This window comes from Ambystoma mexicanum, chromosome 4p (assembly GCF_040938575.1).
Source record: "Ambystoma mexicanum isolate Mex_15411 chromosome 4p, UKY_AmexF1_1, whole genome shotgun sequence".
NCBI classification, from domain to species: domain Eukaryota; kingdom Metazoa; phylum Chordata; class Amphibia; order Caudata; family Ambystomatidae; genus Ambystoma; species Ambystoma mexicanum.
Window position 1 is genome coordinate 814,930,545 of NC_090927.1, and position 18,857 is coordinate 814,949,401.

Consider the following 18,857-nt stretch of genomic DNA (forward strand, 5'->3'; position numbering starts at 1 on the left):
CAAAGTCCTCTTGCGTGGAGATCTCCGGTGTGCGCTCCCCTTCCCTCCAGGGAGGCGTCCGTCGTCACCGTCTCCCGATGCACTGGGGTCTGGAAGTCCATACCCGCCGCCAGATGCGCGCGGTTGCCCCACCACCGGATCACTTGGCAGAAGATCTCGTTGAGCGAGATCTTGTCTTCAAAGTTGCCCGCTGCCTGCATCCAACAGGCGTTGAGGAATTCTTGCAGTGGACGCATCCGCAACCTGCACAGGCGCCCAAGGTAGATGCACGAGGACATCATGCCGAGCAGGGACGTGATGAACCTCACTGTGGCCACGTCCATAGTCGACAGCCGTTGCACCTTGCCCAGGATGGCCTTCGTCCTTTCCTCCGAAGGGGAAGCCAATCGCGCCACTGTGTCGAGCCAAGCTCCCAGGAACAGGGCGACTTGCGACGGCACCAAGTGGGATTTCGCAAAGTTGATCGAGAATCCCAGATCTGTAAGCAGTTGGACGGCTTTGCTGTGTGCACAACGGCGAGTTCTCTTGTCTTGGCTCGGATGAGCCAGTCGTCCAGGTAGGGTTAGACGTGGATCCCCTGCAGATGCAGCCGCACCGCCACTGGTGCAAGGCACTTGGTGAATACCCTGGGCGCCGACTTCAATCCGAAGGGAAGGGTCCTGAACTGATTGTGCCTCCCTTGGACTATGAATCTCAGGAACTTTCGATGTCCTTTTAGAATGGGGATGTGAAAGTAGGCATCCTCCAAGTCCAGGGACGTTAGAAAGTCACCTTCCTCCAGCTGTTCCCGTGCTGGAGGGTGACCATCCGGAACTTCTTCGACTTGATGTACTTGTTTAGACGACGAAGGTCCAGGATGGGTCGCCAGCCGCCGGTCTTCTTTCTTACGAGAAAGTATTGTGAGTACACTCTGGAGCCCCGGAGCCTCTTTGGGATGAGCTCGATGGCTCCTTTCTTCAGCATCGCCCTTACTTCCAGCAGCAGTTGAGGGACGTGGTTTTACTTCCTGGCCATGGGAGGAATGCAGGGGCACTTCTTTAGAAACTCCAGTGTGCCCGTGGGCCAGGGCATCCAGCACCCAACGGTCGGTGGAGATGGACTCCCACACGCTGACGAACTTTGCCAGCTGGCCTCCCTCCGGGGTGCTCAGGTGGGGGCCCGACGCTACGGGCCATTGAGTCCTGCTTGGCAGCGGCCTTGCCGCCTTGGCCTCCTTGGCGACAACGAGAACCTCCTGATTTGCTGCGTCCTCTGTAGGCCTCCTGCGACGAGGAGCGAGCCGCCTGTCGGTACGTTGAGAAGCTGCTGCCGAATCCTTAGGAGGCACCTTGCTTGCCTCTGTAGTTCTGAAAGGGTGGCTGTCATTGCTGCAAAACTCCCAAGGCCCGAACCGTGTCTGTGTCGGCCTTGATGGCCTGCAGTGACTCATCCACTGTCTTGCCAAACAGGTTGTTCCCGTCGAAGGGCATGTCCATACCTCTGGTTTGCACGTCCGGGTGGAAATCGGTCGCCTTGAGCCACCCCCGCCGTTGAAGACAAACACTGTTGCCCAACTGGCGGAAACCGGTGTCATCAATGTCTGTGGCCACCGTAATGGCGTGGTCCAACACCACCTCACCTTCCTGCAGGATCTCCAGGGCCTCCGCCCTCTTGTTGTCCGGGAGGAAGTCCAGCAGAGGAGCGATCTTAAACCAAAGCTCCCTATCGTATCGGCCCACAATCGCTAGGGCGTTGGCCGCTTTAATTACCATCGCCGCCGACGAGATGACCCGTTGTCCCATGTCGGCCAGTTTCTTCCCCTCGCCATCCGGCGGGGAGGTTGAAGTTGAAGCCGTCGCTCCCGCCGCTTTCTTCTTGGCCACCGCCGAGACAACCGAATCCAGGGTCGGCTGTGCCCCAAGACACAAAGGGGTGGAATCCGGGACCCGGTACTTCTTCTCGTACCGGTCTCTGTTGGCAGGAGTCATGGATGGGTTCTTCAGGAGCGACAGTCCCTCGTCCCAGATGTCATCAAGTAACGGGACCGAAAGGACCGTCTTCCTCTTGGCCTCACGCCGTTGATAGAGGAAGCCTTCCTTCTTCTGTTCTTCTTCAGGGCAGAGCTGGAAGAGCTCGGATGCCCTGGCGATCATGGCGTGGAAGGAGCCAATTTCGTCGGGCGGGGAGGCCCGAGGAGGTGGTGATTGGAGGCCCATCCCGTCATCACCACCGTCGTCATCCGTCCACATCGTGGCCGTCTCTGTTCCAGTGTCAACCCTCGGGTCAGGGGATGGGGATGAAGGCTGCGAAGGCTGTTAAGGCTAGAAAGGCGGGGGGGATGAGTTCTCCTCCGCTTGCTTGGAGGACTTCCCCGATGGTCCAGGCTCCGCTGGATCGTCCGTTGGAGGTAAGGGCAACCTCGTCCTTATCTCCGTACACAAGGCCTGGATCGCCATCAAGATTGCTCCCGAGTTGTCCTGTGGCCCAGGTGTCGGCTGCGACAGGCGGGACGGCTGGGGAGTGGAATCCTCCTCCTCCATGAGCCCCTCGTCAGCGCCACCGTCGTTTTCTTCGTCCGCTTCGTCGGGTTCCCTCCCGTGGGACCGGACCTCCTCGAACTTTCCGTCCAGGATCTTCGCGACTCCAGCCAGCTCCTCTTCAGAGGCTGAATCAGTGTCTGTGATGGCCACCGGGGCCCTCCCCTCTTTTTCCACTGGGGTTTTCTTGGGGGTCTTATCGATGGGCTGAAAAGAGGATTCCCTCTGCGGTGGCAGGGAAACTCTAGGCCTCGAGGTCGCCTCCACTTGGGTAGCCTCCACAGGCTTCGCCAGGGCCACCACGACTCCCTCAATAGAGGCCTTAGCCGGGCGAATCAGGGCCTTCACGACGTTAGGCGCGCCTGAGGCCTTCACCTTGGGGGGAGGGTCACCGCCTGGCTCCCCCTTGGCTGGCTCCGTCAGGATCGACCGGGACTTCTCCAGAAGCTTACCCGGGTTCTCCGGCTTTCTCCTCCCCGAGCCAGAGCGTTGGCTCGTGGTTGATGGCGTCGGTGAAAGTGCGCCCTGCCTGGCAACCGAGGAGCCCGACCGATCGGCGCTCCCGGTACTTTGCCTTTTGTTGGGCCCCCGTCGCCGGAGCGCCCTCAATGGACTTAGAAGACCGCTCAGACTTATTCTTCTTCTCACCTGCTGGGCCCTTTCCTTCCAGGCAGTTGGTGAGGCGGATACGCCGATCCTTCATAGTCCGTTCCGACATGTTCTTGCAAAACGCACAGTCCTTCTCCACGTGCGTTTTGTCTTCGTGAAGGCAGTAGAGGCATCGGGAATGCTCGTCCTCCTTGAAGACATTCTGAAGTCCGCATCCAGGGCAGTTCCTGAACAGCTTGGATCCGGGTGTCATGTTTCCTTTGTCCCGGGCAATGCCCACGCGGGGTTGGCCTCAAAGATCTTCTGGAATCCTCCAACAAGTGAAAACTCAATGATAATTCCACCCTTGTGGGGCGTAGAAAATTCCGAAACGGGTCCCCGTTGATCGGAAGTAGAAACGGTGGAGCTTGAGGCTCGATTGACTGAAAAAATTAGATTAAACTCTTTGAAAAATCACAAAACGCAGTAAAAGCTCGAGAGCTACAGCATGAGGACTCCCAACTTGAACGTGCGGTAAAAATCTGAGGATGGCTGCCAGGGGAGGGGCTTAGGGAGAGCACAGTCATTGGCTGAGGGCAGTATGACCCAGAGACCAGTGATTGGTTACTACTAAGAAAGACAGTTCAGAAACGAAAATGAAACTGATTTTTTCTTTACCAAAGATTCCCAGCCTGACGACGGGGAATATTCATGTGCTTGTGAATCCATACCAGACCCCATGCTGGAGAAGTGATCTGACACGATATGAAAAGCTGTTTCTGTCAACTGCCACAGCAGTACTTACAAGGAACATTGCCCAGCTTTGGGGGTCAGAGGAGACACCCAGCTACAACCAATGGGTGACAGACGTTGATATATTCGCAGCAATGGAACACAGGGTGTATACCTATGGTTGCCCTCACCCTTTACAAAAATGTGTTGCTGAGTCTTTAAAAAGGAAAAATAGTGGTTCAACAGAAAATAGGAAACCAAGGTTAGTTTCAGGTGGTCTTCTCACCGGGTGTAGTTTGGTCAATGTCAGAAACACGAGTTCAATCAAAAAGGCCTTTTCCATTGGGCCCTTACAATATTCTCAAATGCTTTCAATGTTTCTGTTCCTTGGGATTCCCTTCCCCAAGCTTCAACATGTCCACGTTCAAACACAACAAAAGGTATATAACGGTTCCTCGTTCACCTTCTCGGGGGTTCCCTTCCTCCAAGCTTCAATTCCTTCAGTATCAACATTGTTAGGCCTCTCACGGTTCCTTTCCCCCCCAAGCTTATGCCTCTCTGTTTCGCAAAATAAAAGTTTACCTCTGTTAGGCCTCTTAGGGTTCTCTTCCCCAACTTCAGGCCCCTTCAGTTTCAAACAAAAGTTCAATTTAACAACACAGTTTCTCTTAGGCCGCTCAGGTTTCCCTTCCCCATGCGTAAGCCCTTTCAGTTTTAAACAATACGTTCAACTTGTCAAATAAGTATTCACCTTGGTTAGGCCTCTTAGGGTTCCCTTCCCCAACTTCAGGCCCCTTCAGTTTCAAACAAAAGTTCCATTTAACAACACAGTTTCTCTTAGGCCTCTCAGGTTTCCCTTCCCCATGCGTAAGCCCTTTCAGTTTTAACCAATACGTTCAACTTGTCAAATAAGTATTCACCTTGGTTAGGCCTCTTAGGGTTCCCTTCCCCAAGCTCAGGCCCTTTCAATTCCAAACACGAGTTTCAACCACAAAATTCAACTTGTCAAGATGTGCCTCTTATTTACAGGTCCTTTCACACACAATGTTTTCATGGGGACATATCAGAGACTTTCGTAAATGCTAGGTTCTTGTCTCATCCCAAGCGCGACTACTATGACATTTGGAAACTACCTGTATTTCCTGTACTTCCTTCGCTTCTATCCTTTCCTCTTCCAGGTGCTTCTGGCACCCATTAGTTATTCACTTGGTTGTGCTCACTTGCACCTTCTTTGTCTTGCTTTCTCCCAGCTTATCGTGCCCGTGGCACCTTCCCTTTGGGTTTACTTTCACTTCACTGTGCCTCTTGCACATTCATTTGTTTGCTCTTGTGCACCCTTGCACCTGTCCTTTTCCTTTCCGTGACTCTTGACACTTGTTTCGTTCACCGGTTCTCACTTGCACCTTCACTTCCCTTTTGGGTCGCTGGCACCCTCTTATTTCTGTCTTTACGTGAAACACTACTGGCTTCCTTTTGGCTGAGGCAATGCTGGTGTCTCAATTTTCTCTTCTTTATTACATGGGTCGCAGGCCACTTTAACTCTCATATATGCGGATCCCTTTGGCTTTCTCATATAACTTGGCTCTTCCTATGGACAATAGTGGACTAAGTTCACAAATTGATAATTTTGTCTCGCTTTCCTGCTTCGTGTCTCTTTACAATCTTTTCGCTTGCTTTGTTTCATGCCTCGTTGCAAATTGTCACTTGCTTTTCGTTTCTTGCCGCTTTACAGTTTGTGCATTTCTCCTGCTCCGCTGCAGTCACACACACGCTCCCGAGTTTCTCCCTTATTGACTTTCACAAAACTCACCGGGCAGCGTCACGTTGACAGGCGGTCGCTTCAGGAAACACAGGGTTGAGGTCAAGGTCTAAGCACCTGCCCCCGACATCCTTGGGGCCGGCACAGGTTTCAAGGGAACAAGCATTCCACTGAACGCCACCAGCAGGATGCAGGCAGCCTCACTCCGGCTCCTTGGAGATACAGCTCCCTTGCCATGCTCCAGCCCCTCACAGACATTGGGCCCGCCTATCAGCACACCATTTTTCTCCAGCCTTCAGCTCCTGCCACTCACTGCTCCTTGGCTTCTCTGGTCCAGACAGTATCCCCAGCTCGCTCTCTGCTTCTGAAATTGGACCAGGAGCGAGAAGGGATCCCCTGCTGGACTCAGCCACACAGCCTCCCTTATGCTCTCCCAACTACTGCTCCCTCTGCTCTCTCAGGAGTCTGCTTCTATACACATGTTGTATCAATGGGCTGCAGGTGTGTGGTCAGGGCTGGTTTGCCTGACCTCCAATGCTCCAATTAACAGGACATGCCTGTCCTTCAGTCCTCAACAAGTGAGTTCTTACAGGTGCAGTGTACCTTTTGCTTCCCTGCTCTTTCTTTCTGATAATCTGTAGGGGAGAGTCAAGTAGAGTAAGGTATGCACAGTTGTAGTCAAGTGCCTGACTCTATTAATAGGACAGCGTAATGGTGGTATGTAGTAGGCCTCTTTTTGTCTCTTCATGTTGTTCCTATGGGTAATCTTCATTGCTGCTGGTCACCTCTTCCTTGTCCCAGTACTTATTGGAAATGGGGATGGGGAAACGAGATGAGATTAAAAATACCCCATAAAGGCTGAGGGAGAGTGCGATGATGTATAACTCGGAAGTGGGGGAATACATATGGGAAAATGAGGGAAGATGTTTTACCGCAACCTAAAGAGGTCGTGGGAAGGGTAAGGGTAGATTGACCATCAGTAGGAAAAGGGGGATACTGCGTCTCGCCTCTGGATACATCACTCGCAATCCCCAAGGACCCACACCCAGGTGATCCTCTCTCGCTTGTCCACCCCCATGTTCTGGATCCAACAGCGATGGCTGTTCTCTGGCCACCTGAGAAGAAGATCCGGGGGGAATAGGGTGAGAATACCCTTAGGTTTCTCACACAACCCTATAACTGTGTGTCCATCTAATTCCTGACTCCTCACAGTACAGACAAAGCATGAGGTTGGCAATAGGGACGAGCAGGCCTAATGATTCACAGGTCCTAGCTTGCGAACACCACTCCACATAATATGCTTTAAAGCATACTTTTATCTTCCATCTGTCGGTTTGGTTAAGATTGTATTTGTATATTGTGTGGAGGTTGACAAAGGTTTTATTGAAATTGGCTTTACAGAGGGTTTATGCAAAAAAAAGATTACTGAAATATATCATCAATCCAACTGAAAAAGAAAAGCATACCTCATAAATCCGGATATACTCCTCAATGCTGAAATCCCTAAAGCGCTGCCAGATACCCAGGGCCTCCATGTCACCTGCTTCCAGTTTTCTCATAAACTCATGTGCCGCCTTTTGGATATTTTCATCTTCATCTGAGGCTTTATTGACCTGCACATATACCTAAAACAAAAATGGAATATTAACTGCACCACGTAAACAGTTCTGTGCCACTGATCCAAAGGAAAGAGTATGAAACATGCAAGTAATAGTTTAGTATTAGCTGCTTCATGAAGACGAATCTGTTTGCCTCCATCAGCTGCCCATTTCAATGCGAAAGACCTTGAAGGCCTAATAGGCTACAGTATTTAGTAATGCTCAAAACTCTAGGCACGGACCAGATTAAGAATGACCAAAGGACGTTGTTAACAGTTATTTGACAAGTCTTTACGCAGTGGGATTTAGCAAGACTAGACTTGCAACGAAGCCCCACCTTATCTCATAACTTAAATCACTATTTAACATGGTATAACGTATTTTAAATGATAATGTTGTTCAGACATTGTAATACACGATTACTAGTGAAGTTAGTGAACTATTGTAAGCCACTAAGCAGGTGAAGATAACTGTTCACAGGACCACTGTTCCTCATATTCCTTCTCTAATAGCAGTGTGGTACCTTATTTACAACAGTTCCCACGGAAAGAATGAAATGCTAACAGATACAGACATCCTTGGACACCTGTTCCCTGTTGCAAAATAAGAGGCACAGATTGCATGCAGAACTGTCAAGTGGTTATAATGTCAAGGCACAGGATACAACCAAAGCAGAGTTATTCGGACTCTGACCTGCTCTGAAAAATGAAATCGGCAAGAATCCCATTAGCACATAACGGACATTTGCTTTGCCAGAGTCTGGTGCACTGAAAGCCTGTTCTCCCCAGGATCCTGCGGTAACAATCAGTAGCTAATAACTGAGCTAAGAGGACAGAAGGACGGTTAGGTTACGGAGGGGGAGTTGAAGACGAGAGAGAGAGAGAAGAGGACGGCCAAAGGACCTGTGAAAATGTCAATACGAACCAATAACCGTCTAAGACTTTTGAGTAATTATTGTGCCATCTGTGACAGTAACCCATTGGGATACTGTTAAAATGGATTTCCAGAATCAACACTGAACAGATTCCGAGAGCCCACCCCATTCCGATGAGCAGGGACAAGCACTAAGGTCTAGCCAAACTATCTGGCTAGTGTGACTGAACAGCAAAGCTTGGACTTAGAAGGGCTTGAGAGTGCTGAAGGGTAAGCACACATACACATTATTAATATAAAATACAGTTATTTATTTAGGCTTTAGACAAACTCTTACCAATGAAAAACCACAGGTAACAAACAAATACATTCACTGTTAATATATACACATTCACCTTGGTGCGCTCTGCTAAGAGCACTGAAACTTAACTTTCAAATAGAGATTTGTTAAGTGTAGCAAAGCAAGTGAGTTAAGAAACAGAACCAGGTCAGTAATCAATACTTTGAGTATAGGTTGAGAATAAAGAGCTTAGCAAACACCATACAAAACCTTAGATGCAACGCACTACCCTTAAAAGGTCCTTCCCTAGCTAGAAAGGAAGGGGCCTAGTTCCCCTTAGAGTCAAAGGTCCCAATAAAAGTATTTCCAGGAGACTAGAAATCTCTCTAGGCAGTGCTAGAGAGAACAAGTAGTTTTTAAGTGTTCCAAAGTTCAGCAGAAACAGACCTTTCTCCAAACCAACCACCCTAGGAGAGACCCAGGGTAGGATCCAGAACACCACCGTTCAAGGCTATGCAAGGAAGAATACACATATATATATATATATATATATATATATATATATGACAATGCATTACTTACCGTAAAAGCATTTCTGATGGTTGTATCTGCTTAGATTCACATGCTGTGCATAGGTCCGACATCCAGTGGTCACTGCGGAGTATTGCATTTTGTTTTTCGTAGTCGAAAAGGGGACGTCGACAATGCGTGTCTGCAACACTATCCCTATAGTGACGTGCGTTGTATCCACAATCCCTCACGCGTCGAGGTCCCTCTGTTTGTATTTTTCTGCCCTGAGGGAGCCTTCTAGACGTGAGTGAGTACAGAAAAGAGAGAAATATAGGAAAGGATGTCTATGTTCCTTCCATCCGCGTGGGGAGGAAGGGCGGGCGCATGTGAATCTAAGCAGATACAACCATCAGAAATGCTTTTACGGTAAGTAATGCATTGTCTTCTGATGTTTGTTAATCTGCTTAGAATCACATGCTGTGCATAGACTAGCGAGCAGTACCCGGAGTTGGCGGTGGGTTATGAGAAGGAACAGTAGAGAAAAGATGTCTTAATACTGCCTTTCCCACCTGGGAGTCAGATCTAGAGTGGGCATCTAGACAGTAGTGTTTTGTAAAGGTGTGCACAGAACTCCAGGTAGCCGCTTTGCAGATGGACTCAAGGGGAACATTTGCAATGAATGCTATGGAAGCCCCAGTTCCTCGAGTGGAATGTGCTCTTGGCTTGAAGGGTAGTTCTCTCTTAGCAAGAGTGTAACAGAGAGTGATGTATTGTACAATCCATCTAGATATAGTGGACTTTGAAACTGTCTCTGTGGCAGCAGGAAGAGAAGGAGATGCAAAGAACTGATTAGTCTTTCTCAGTGTTCTGGTTCTTTCCATGTAGAACATGACAGCTCTGCGTACATCTAGTGTATGCAGACTTTTTTCTCCCAAGCTGGAAGGGTTTTGAAAGAACGTTGGTAGTTCTATAGACTGGTTTACATGAAATTTCGAGATGAATTTTGGTGCAAACCTTGGGTGTGTGCGTAGAACCACCTTATCCTTGTGAACTGTTACGAAGGGGTCTAGTACAGAAAGAGCCTGTAGTTCACTTACTCTCCTAATGGAGGTGATAGCTATTAGGAAAGCAGTCTTAAGAGTGAGGTATTTAAGAGTTGCCTTGTGCATGGGTTCGAAAGGAGCGCCCATGAGTCTAGAAAGTACCACGTTTAAGTCCCATCCGGAAGCTGGGTTAGCTATCGGAGGGTGTATTCTCTTTACCCCCTCCGTGAAGGCCTTGATAACTGGTATCTTCCACCATGACACTAAGTTGGGAAGTGGTGTATGCAGAAAGTGCCGCTAGGTGGACTTTAATGGAATTAAACACTAGACCTGAATCCAGTAAATGGGTCAAGTACAGAACAATGTTAGTGGGAGAGCAGTCAACCGGGTTGATGTTCTTACCTCTACACCAGATGACAAATCTTTTCCACTTGCTAGAATAGCAGTGGCGAGTATTAGGTTTTCTGGCTTCCCTGAGGATGTCCATACATCTCTGCGGGAGTTGTAAATGTCCAAATTCTATGATCTCAAGAGCCAGGCTGCTAAGTTCATGGTCTGAGGGCATGGATGCAGTGTCCTGCCCTTGTCCTGTGACAGCATGTTGTACGGGCAGGGAAGTTTCATTGGGGGGAGATAGGGACATCTCCATCAAGTGAGCGAACCATGGCTGCCGGGCCCACATTGGGGCCACTAGTATCATGGTAACCTGCTCCTGGTGCATCTTGTGCACCACTTTGTTGAGGAGGGGAGTCGGGGGAAAGGCTTAAACAAATTTCCCTGACCATTGAATCGACAGACCGTTCCCCTTGGACTGGTTCTGGGGGTACCTGGAGGAGTAACTTTGGCATTGTGAGTTCTCCAGGGTTGCGAACAGGTCTATTTCCGGGAATCCCCATTGCGTGAAGACGTCTAAGACGATGTCTTCGTGCAATTGCCATTCGTACTCTTCGGGCAGAGGGAAGTCTCTGCTGAGTTTGTCTGCTAGCAGATTGAGTTCCCCTGGTACATGTTGTGATAGTAGGAACATGTTGTGTTTGAGAGCCCACTTCCATATATTCTGGGACAGCTTGGACAGTCCTGGAGAGTGAGTGCCCCCTTGCTTGTTGAGGTAGTACATGGCTGTGAGGACCATCACTGTCTTTCCTTGTAAGTGTTCCTGAAAGGCTTTCAGTGCTTTGAACACCGCTAGTAGTTCCAGCAGGTTTATATGCTTGGATGCTAAGCTCGGAGTCCACACTCCGTGAGCAGTCTGATGGGATAGGTGAGCCCCCCATCCTGTAAGGGATGCGTCTGTGGTTAGAGTGGCTTCCACTGCGGGTGCGGCAAATGTTTTCCCTAATAACAGGTTTTCTTTTGTCCACCACCGTAGCGAGAGAACCAAGGCCTGCGAGACCACCACTAGATCGTCCCATTGTCCGCTGGCCTGACACCACTGGCTGTAGAGCCACTCTTGCATTGGGCGCATGCGCAGGCGCGCGTGAGGTACCAAATAAATACATGACGCCATCATCCCTAGCAAGCGCATTGCTCTGCGTACCGTCACCTCTCGACCTGCCACATACTGGGGGATCTGAAACAGCATGTTTTGGACCCTCTCGTTGGAGGGGAAGACGAGGCCGTCCTTTGTTCGAATTAGAGCCCCTAGGAACTGTTTGATTTGGCTGGGCTCTAAGCTGGACTTCTTTTCGTTGATGGAGAAGCCCAGCTGGGACAAAAGGTCTACGGTCTTTTGGGTATTGGAGAAGCATGTTTCGTAAGAATCCCCTGTTATGAGCCAGTCGTCGAGGTAAGGGTATACCGGGATGGATAACCTGCGCAGGTGGGCCGCTGCCACTGCCAGTACTTTCGTGAATACCCTTGGTGCAGATGCTATCCCGAAGGGTAGTACTCTGAACTGGTAGTGTTTGTTCTCCATCTTGAACCTGAGGTATTTTCTGTGCACTGGCAACATTAAAATATGAAAGTATGCATATTTCATGTCCAGTGTTGTCATGTAATCCCCCTGTGATAACAGTGGGATTACTTCCTGCAAGGTCACCATACGAAACTTTTGGGGTTTGACAAACTTGTTCGCTGGGCGCAGATCTAATACAGGGCGCATGGTTAAGTCCTTTTTGGGTACAAGGAAGTACACTGAATAAATACCTTCTGTTACCTGAGATAGGGGGACAGCCTCTATCGCTTCTTTTTTCAGTAGCTCTTCTACTTCTTGAAGAAGAATAGTGAGGTGTTCCGGTGACATGCGTCGGTCCCGTGGGGGTCTGTACTTCGGGGAACCGTTGAATTCGATGCAGTATCCGTGGGCTATGGTGGATAATACCCAGCGGTCTGACGATATTCCCTCCCATGCTGAAAGGAACGATGTTAGCCGGCCCCCGACCGGTGATGCATGGGAGGGGACCCGAATCTTCGGGTCATTTGTTGGTATTGGACGTGGATTCTTTGGGGCTGGAGCCGTGACCTCTTCCTTTGCCACGCCGTTGGCCTCTTTGACTGAACTGGGTGTTGCTACCCTGGTTAGAGGGCCAGTTGGTAGCAGAGTAAAATTGCTGTTGGTTTTGCTGCTGGCGTTGGCCACGAAAGGAGCGTCTATTGCCATAGCTGCGTCTTTTAGGGGGCCTAGAAATTTGGTCAAGAGTCTTGATGGTATCAAACTCTTTCTTCGCATGTTCTAGGGCTTCATCAACTGCTTTTCCAAACAGATGTGTTTGTTCTATGGGCTTATTTATAAGGGAAGCCTGGGTTTCCGGCTTAAATCCCGAATTGCGCAGCCAGACATGGCGTTTGAGAAGTATTCCCTGAACCAGGGAACGGTGAAGCCGTCTCTGCAGCATCTGAGGAGTTCTTTACGATGCCCTGGTTTACAAGAGTTCCCTCTGAGACTATAGCTAACAGGCGTGAACGCAGGGGTTCTGGTGCGTCCTCTGCTTCACTGCGCAGCTTGCTCCACTGTGCATCTGCGTAGCTAGCTAGTAGGGAATTGTTATTCGCAATCCTAGTAGAGAAGGCGGCGGAGGTCGTGATTCTCTTCCCAAGTGCGTAGGGCTTCTTGCCCTCCTTGTCAGGTGGTGCCTCACTAGTGGATAGTGGTACCCCGGCCCTCTTTCTTGTATTAGTAACTACGAGGGAGTCCGGAATAGAATGTCCTCTGATGTACAAAGGGTCAGAGGGCGAAGGGCTGAAGAGCTTTTCTATCCGAGGGTTGACTCCTCTGACTAAGGCCGGATTGGAAAGGGAAGGAGTCATTCTTCTCTTTATAGAAGCCAGGAGCGGAATAGACTGACTAACAGGGGCTTTTTCTTTAATAACTCTCTCTACAAAGTCTATGTCAGGAAGAGTCTCCCCTGAGTCTATTTCAAAATGCGCTGCTGCCTTGCGCAATAGTGCATTAAGTGAAGGTTGGTCATCTATGGGAGAGGTGTTTCCAATGGGTGAATCCTTGGGAGGAGAAGGGTGAAAGACATCAGGGTCTGAATGCACTGATGGGGATTGCCAAGGCTGTACTGATGGGGATTGCCAGGGCTGCGAGGTAGCTATATCTTCTTCAAAAGCTCCTGCACTAGTGTAAGGATCTTCTTCAAACCCCTCCTCCTCATGCTCTTCCTCTCCACCCAAACACTCCTCATCTTCCTGGAGGTATTGCTCCTCTTCAGTGAGGTTATATGCGTCTGTAGAAGGGGGAAACAGCCTAGGAATCTTGACCCTAGGGTCATCCTGGGGCCATTCTCTTGGTCTTTTGGGTGTGGGTGGGTTTTGGCTTCCCAAAAACCTTTCCATCTTCTCCATACAAGAGTGGAGTCTTTCAAGGGTCTCATGGGGGACCCCTGAATAGTCTAGAGGGGGGAAATCAGTGTCTTCACCTTCAAAACGCTTGGAACGCTCCCACAACGTCGAAGAAATGTTTCCGTCGCCCTCTGAAAAGCCCTCCGGTAGTTCAGAAGTGCCCTTAGATGAAGGGGGCAGTTCCTGGCTACTTTTGCGCTTTTTCGGCGTTTCCATAGCTTTTTGTGCGGTATTCGATGTTTGTTTCGTCGTCCGCTTACGCTTGTCTTCAGAAACAATTCTCGCCAGGCTCTCGACAACGAGTTCATCAGTAGAGGGCTCTGGTGTCGACGTTGCCTGCGTTACGCGTTGTTCCTCGACGGCCGCTCTATGGAGCGTTACGTCGGATGATTTTGAGGTAGCGCCTGTGTTCGATGAAAGCCCAATCGCTGGTCGCGGCTGCGTTTGCGGGTGGGGCTTGAGACCCTTACGGTCTAAGGTAGACGCCGGAGTGCCCTGCGTCCCCTTCGGCGCTGATGGATCCTTCGTCTTCGACGAAGAAGAGCCGTGGGTTGTGTGCTTAGGCCTATGGGGTCTATGTGCGTCCTTGTCGCCGGGGTGTTCATCCCCATAAGCAGGGCGTGAGCCGAGCCCGTCGGGGCCGGGGCCGGACGTCGAGGAGCGCAAGCGCTCCTTCTGGGGGTTAATGACTTCTGTAACAGACGTCGGGTTATCACCCTCCTCGTCACTTTCTGTAACAGCGGCGGCGGGTGAGGAAACTAACTTTGACATAGCGTAGTCCGCCCACCTCTTAACTTTCCGTTCTTTAAGAGTTCTTGGTTTCAAGAGCTTACAGGCCTCGCAGCTGTCTTCTTTATGATCGAGGGGCAAGCAACGATTACAGAGCTTGTGTTTGTCCTTCCAAGTGTATTTGCCCCTACAGCGTGGGCAAAACTTAAAAGGTGTCCTCTCCATAGCTGAGGCAACAAAAACTGGTGATAACAACCCCAAGGGAAAGATAGGGGAGAAAGAAAGACATTCTCGACAAGAAGATAAAAGTTCGAACCCCCACTCTCCCTACTGTATGTTGGCCGGCGAGGCCTGGCCACGTGTTCGGCAGTGCCGAAGGATCTCCTCTCTTCCCCTCCGTCGAAAACTTGCTCGGCGGAGAAACAGCTTCACAGCTAAAGTCGAGGGGAGGGATCTTTAACAATAAGTATAAATTAAGGACCGAGGTCCGTAGTAAGTGTTTTGCAATGTCTCTCTAGGAGCTCCGCGTAAGGCCACCATAAGCTGGGCGGAAAAAAACAATCTGAGGGACCTCGACGCGTGAGGGATTGTGGGTACAACGCACGTCACTATAGGGATAGTGTTGCAGACACGCCTTGTCAACGTCCCCTTTTCGACTACGAAAAACAAAATGCAATACTCCGCAGTGACCACTGGATGTCGGACCTATGCACAGCATGTGATTCTAAGCAGATTAACAAACATCAGAAATATATATATATATATATATATATATATATATATATATATATATATATATATATATATATATATATATTGTATTTGTAGAGCGCACTACAGTCTGCAGGCATCGAGACACTATAAAGGAGCGTATAGCTAGGGAGTTATGCCCATACAACCGTATGGAGACGGGGGGGAGCCAAAACAGGTACGTTTACTCACCCCCTGTACTCCTGTACTCCGATTCACTCAGGAACCACCGGAGGAGTTTGAGGTTGCTGGGACTTCTGGATTTGTGCCTTAGTTCTTTTGAAGGTGGCCGCAAGTGCAGTAGTCACTTCAGATGCCGGATTTTGGTTCTGGCAAGTTCATGGTTCTAAGCTCCAATGGACCGGGTTCGGATTCTGGACGGGCTGAACACCCAGGACACATCAACATCTGCACAACCACTCCAATGACAATCTCACATGACTCTGACGATGTGATGCAGGCAGCGAACCGCGATGGCCACTTGAACATGGTGGGAGTCTAACTCTTGTGGAAGAAATAAAGACGCTAGTTCTGCAACTCCCCTCTTTGTGGTCGAGAGCTGCAACTTCAGGGAAATGGTTCTGGTTCCATCCGCTGAGGCTCTGCAGAGTTCAAAAGGCTTAACCTGGAATGGTGACCGTTGAGGCGAAGAAGTCCACAACGTCATCTGATATGATATGATAAGGCATTTATAACGTGCCTATACACAAGTGTTTCAAGGCGCAAAGCCTTGGGTAGCCCACAGGATTCTGAAACTGTTTACAGCACTTGCAGCGGCTGGATCTTCGAGAAAAGGTCGGAACTGGTTGTTCCCACCAATCCAAAGGTTTCAAAGCACAGATCAAGGTTTTCAGGAGATCTGTAGAGAGGTAGCCATGATTTCTGGGTCTTCAGCGAGCTGCGCTGCTTCGTATGGGACTTCGCTTCAACAATGATCTGAAGCATGGCTGCAGGAGTCCCCCTTTTATCCAGAATATGCAAGGGCAAGGATCTGCATCATTGAAACTGACAGGGGCTGATCAATCCTGGACAGCCTCTGGTTACTGCATCTGCCCAAAAACAGACACTGGCACGAATGTGGACTGGGTCTAGAGAGACACAGCCCACAACATCCAGCCAGAGAAGCAGACCACTGCTTTGCCCATGAAAGCTGGAGCTTTCCCCAGGAAAGGGCTTATCATATATGGAAAATCGAGCAAAAACAGGGCAGAAAGGTGGTCAAACTATAAGATGACTAAAGGACGTGCAAAAATCTCATGGCAGAGCCATTTTAGAGTATATGGTACTCTAAATGGCATTCGGCAGTAAAATGCAAAAGTGGACAAGATTATAAAAACGAGAACACAAACTTCACAAAAGGTGATCTGTACAGGGAAAAAATATTCAGAGAACTTTACTATAGAGAACAGAGTTTTTCTTCACTGACAGCTGTAGGGACTGATCGCCCCCAGAATTAGCTAGGCATGGTAAGTGGAGCGAAAAGGCTTAATTTAGTTCCAAAGGTCAGGAAAGGTTTAATACAATAGCAAAAAGTAGGGTGCCAAATTTATGTCTACGGAGGGAAAGCAGCAAAAAGAAAAAAACTCTGTCCCAACAGACAGCTTGGCATTCACCCATTTATCCATGTTGAAATTCATACTTGAGTAATCTAAGGTTAAGAGAAAATGGCCTTTGACTTGATGATATGATATATGTTCATGGCAATGGAGTTGGTGGTGATACCAGTATGCCACAATATTGGTTTATAACTGCTTATGTGGGAGAGTGCCAGTTTCCAAAAGCCTCACCAGCATTTGTCACGGTCACAAATTAAACCTCATTGGTCTCCAAAAGGCCTTGTGCTCACAAGAATAATGTCTGGCTTAAGATGACAGATCTTCACACTTGTTCCATTGATCTGGCTGAGGCTTTTTGCCCAGCAATTCTTCCCATTTCATCTCAAAGTCTAATATGGTCTTTTGTTTGACCTCCATGCCTACGTGTCAATGCATAGTAAGCACACACGTTTTACATGGCTTGGTTTCAAAGACCATTTGTAATAAGCTATCTTCTTTAGGTGTGATTTCTTCTCTAAAACTCTTGCTAGTCCTACTTATTTTTAAGAAATTTCCAAAATGTACTAATAGATAGCTTAAACATGCATTTGAGGGTAAAATTAACCGACCTTCTATTTTATAAATCAGTATCACGTGGAGAGCATACTCAAGTAGTTCCAGGCGATTTATACATTCTCCATAAGGTCTTTAGGGGTTTACAGGTGGTCAGGTGGAATCGTCCAAAATGACCAAGTTGAAATAACCGAATGGGAGATTTGGCCGAATTTCAGCCGTTCGAAAATAACGAATGGCCGAAAAGTTTGACCAAGTCCACATTCGGTGGCAGGGGCTGCGGGGGTGTCCCCCGCACCCTTGCTCACTCTATTGTGAGCAGAGGTTGCAGGGGAGTCCCCCGCAGCCGGTCCCGGAAAAAAAAAGGAAAGGACCCTGCGGCGCCGGTTCCCGATCACGGAAGTGAAAGTGAACAGGTGTTGCAGGGACACAGCGAGAAGGCAGTAAACCAAGTAGGGGGTTAGAGGTGTGGGTAAGTAGGGGAGTGGGGGTGGGGGTGTTGGTGGGGGCCAAGTCGGAAATGTTCAGGGGAGAAAAGACCAAAGGTCATAGTTCTCAACTCACCCGCTTTTGGCGGGTGTCACCCGCCTTGCAAAGGGCTGACTCACCCGCCAAGCCTCCTGCACGCCCATTCATTCCAATGGGCGTCTCACCCGCCAAAAACAAAATCGGGTGATTTCACCCGCCTTTGCAAGACAAATGGTTGAGAGCTATGAAAGGTTATTTTAGAAAAATAATCTTCAGTCTTTTCTCCCTCGAAGATTTCCATCTCAGGCTTTCAACCCTGATCCGGTCAGATATGTGGAGGTGTCCATTCCATTCACATCCAAGGCCCTAAAGAAATAGGGCAGTACAATGTTGGTGACATGTTTTCTAGTGATACCTGGAGGTAACTGTGACCTTCAAAAGATTGATTCAGCCACTGGGATAGCTGGTTAACTTATGTGAAAACAGCAGGTGTCCACAACCTTTGTGGAACACTCCCGTCCCTTGCACACCCTGTAGTTGAAAACACAACCAAATTCTTTTGCGTAATTTCAAAAATAAAACTTTATAAAGGGATGATTTCGTCATCCATGAATTTTCTACCCCAATTGGGGTTAGTTTAGACAAACAATAATTCAACGTTTAATTTGTATCAGTTCATAACCAACATATATAACCTAAAGTAAACTGATTTTTACTGTGCATGGTATTCATAGTAACTATTTTTCATAGTCCAGACAACCAAACATTTACATTTACAGTTCAAATGACTTATAGTAGACAATTTGTACTTGATTTTAACTCCTAATCCAATTTTCACAATGATATGTGATATTCGTCTTAGCAGACAGAGTCAAAGTCTTCAAGGTACAGTATGCTTTACGCGTTTCGGGGCGAATAGAACCCCTTCTTCAGAAGATGTCTACTAGACGTGTTTTTTCTTCAATTTATCTGTATCAACAGTAAAAAGTATATTGTTATTTTAATCATAGTGATACTTCATAATCCCTCTGTCTGTCATGACTGGATTTTTCTTAATGTATAATCACCTGTTCATTTCTTAGTGTGGTCTCAATTTGAGATTTAAGTTCCATCTTGATCA

General features: G+C 48.7%; 1 protein-coding gene across 3 annotated transcripts in view; it reads right to left on the reverse strand.

Moving 5' to 3' along the window:
* Positions 1 to 18,857, reverse strand: part of RARS2 (arginyl-tRNA synthetase 2, mitochondrial) — an 816,998-nt gene that overhangs the window by 395,319 nt on the left and 402,822 nt on the right. For all 3 annotated transcript variants that reach the window (XM_069606382.1, XM_069606383.1, XM_069606384.1), the window contains one exon: positions 7,062 to 7,220. In XM_069606382.1, coding sequence (XP_069462483.1) covers positions 7,062 to 7,220 — 159 coding nt within the window. The remainder of the gene's footprint in view (positions 1 to 7,061; positions 7,221 to 18,857) is intronic.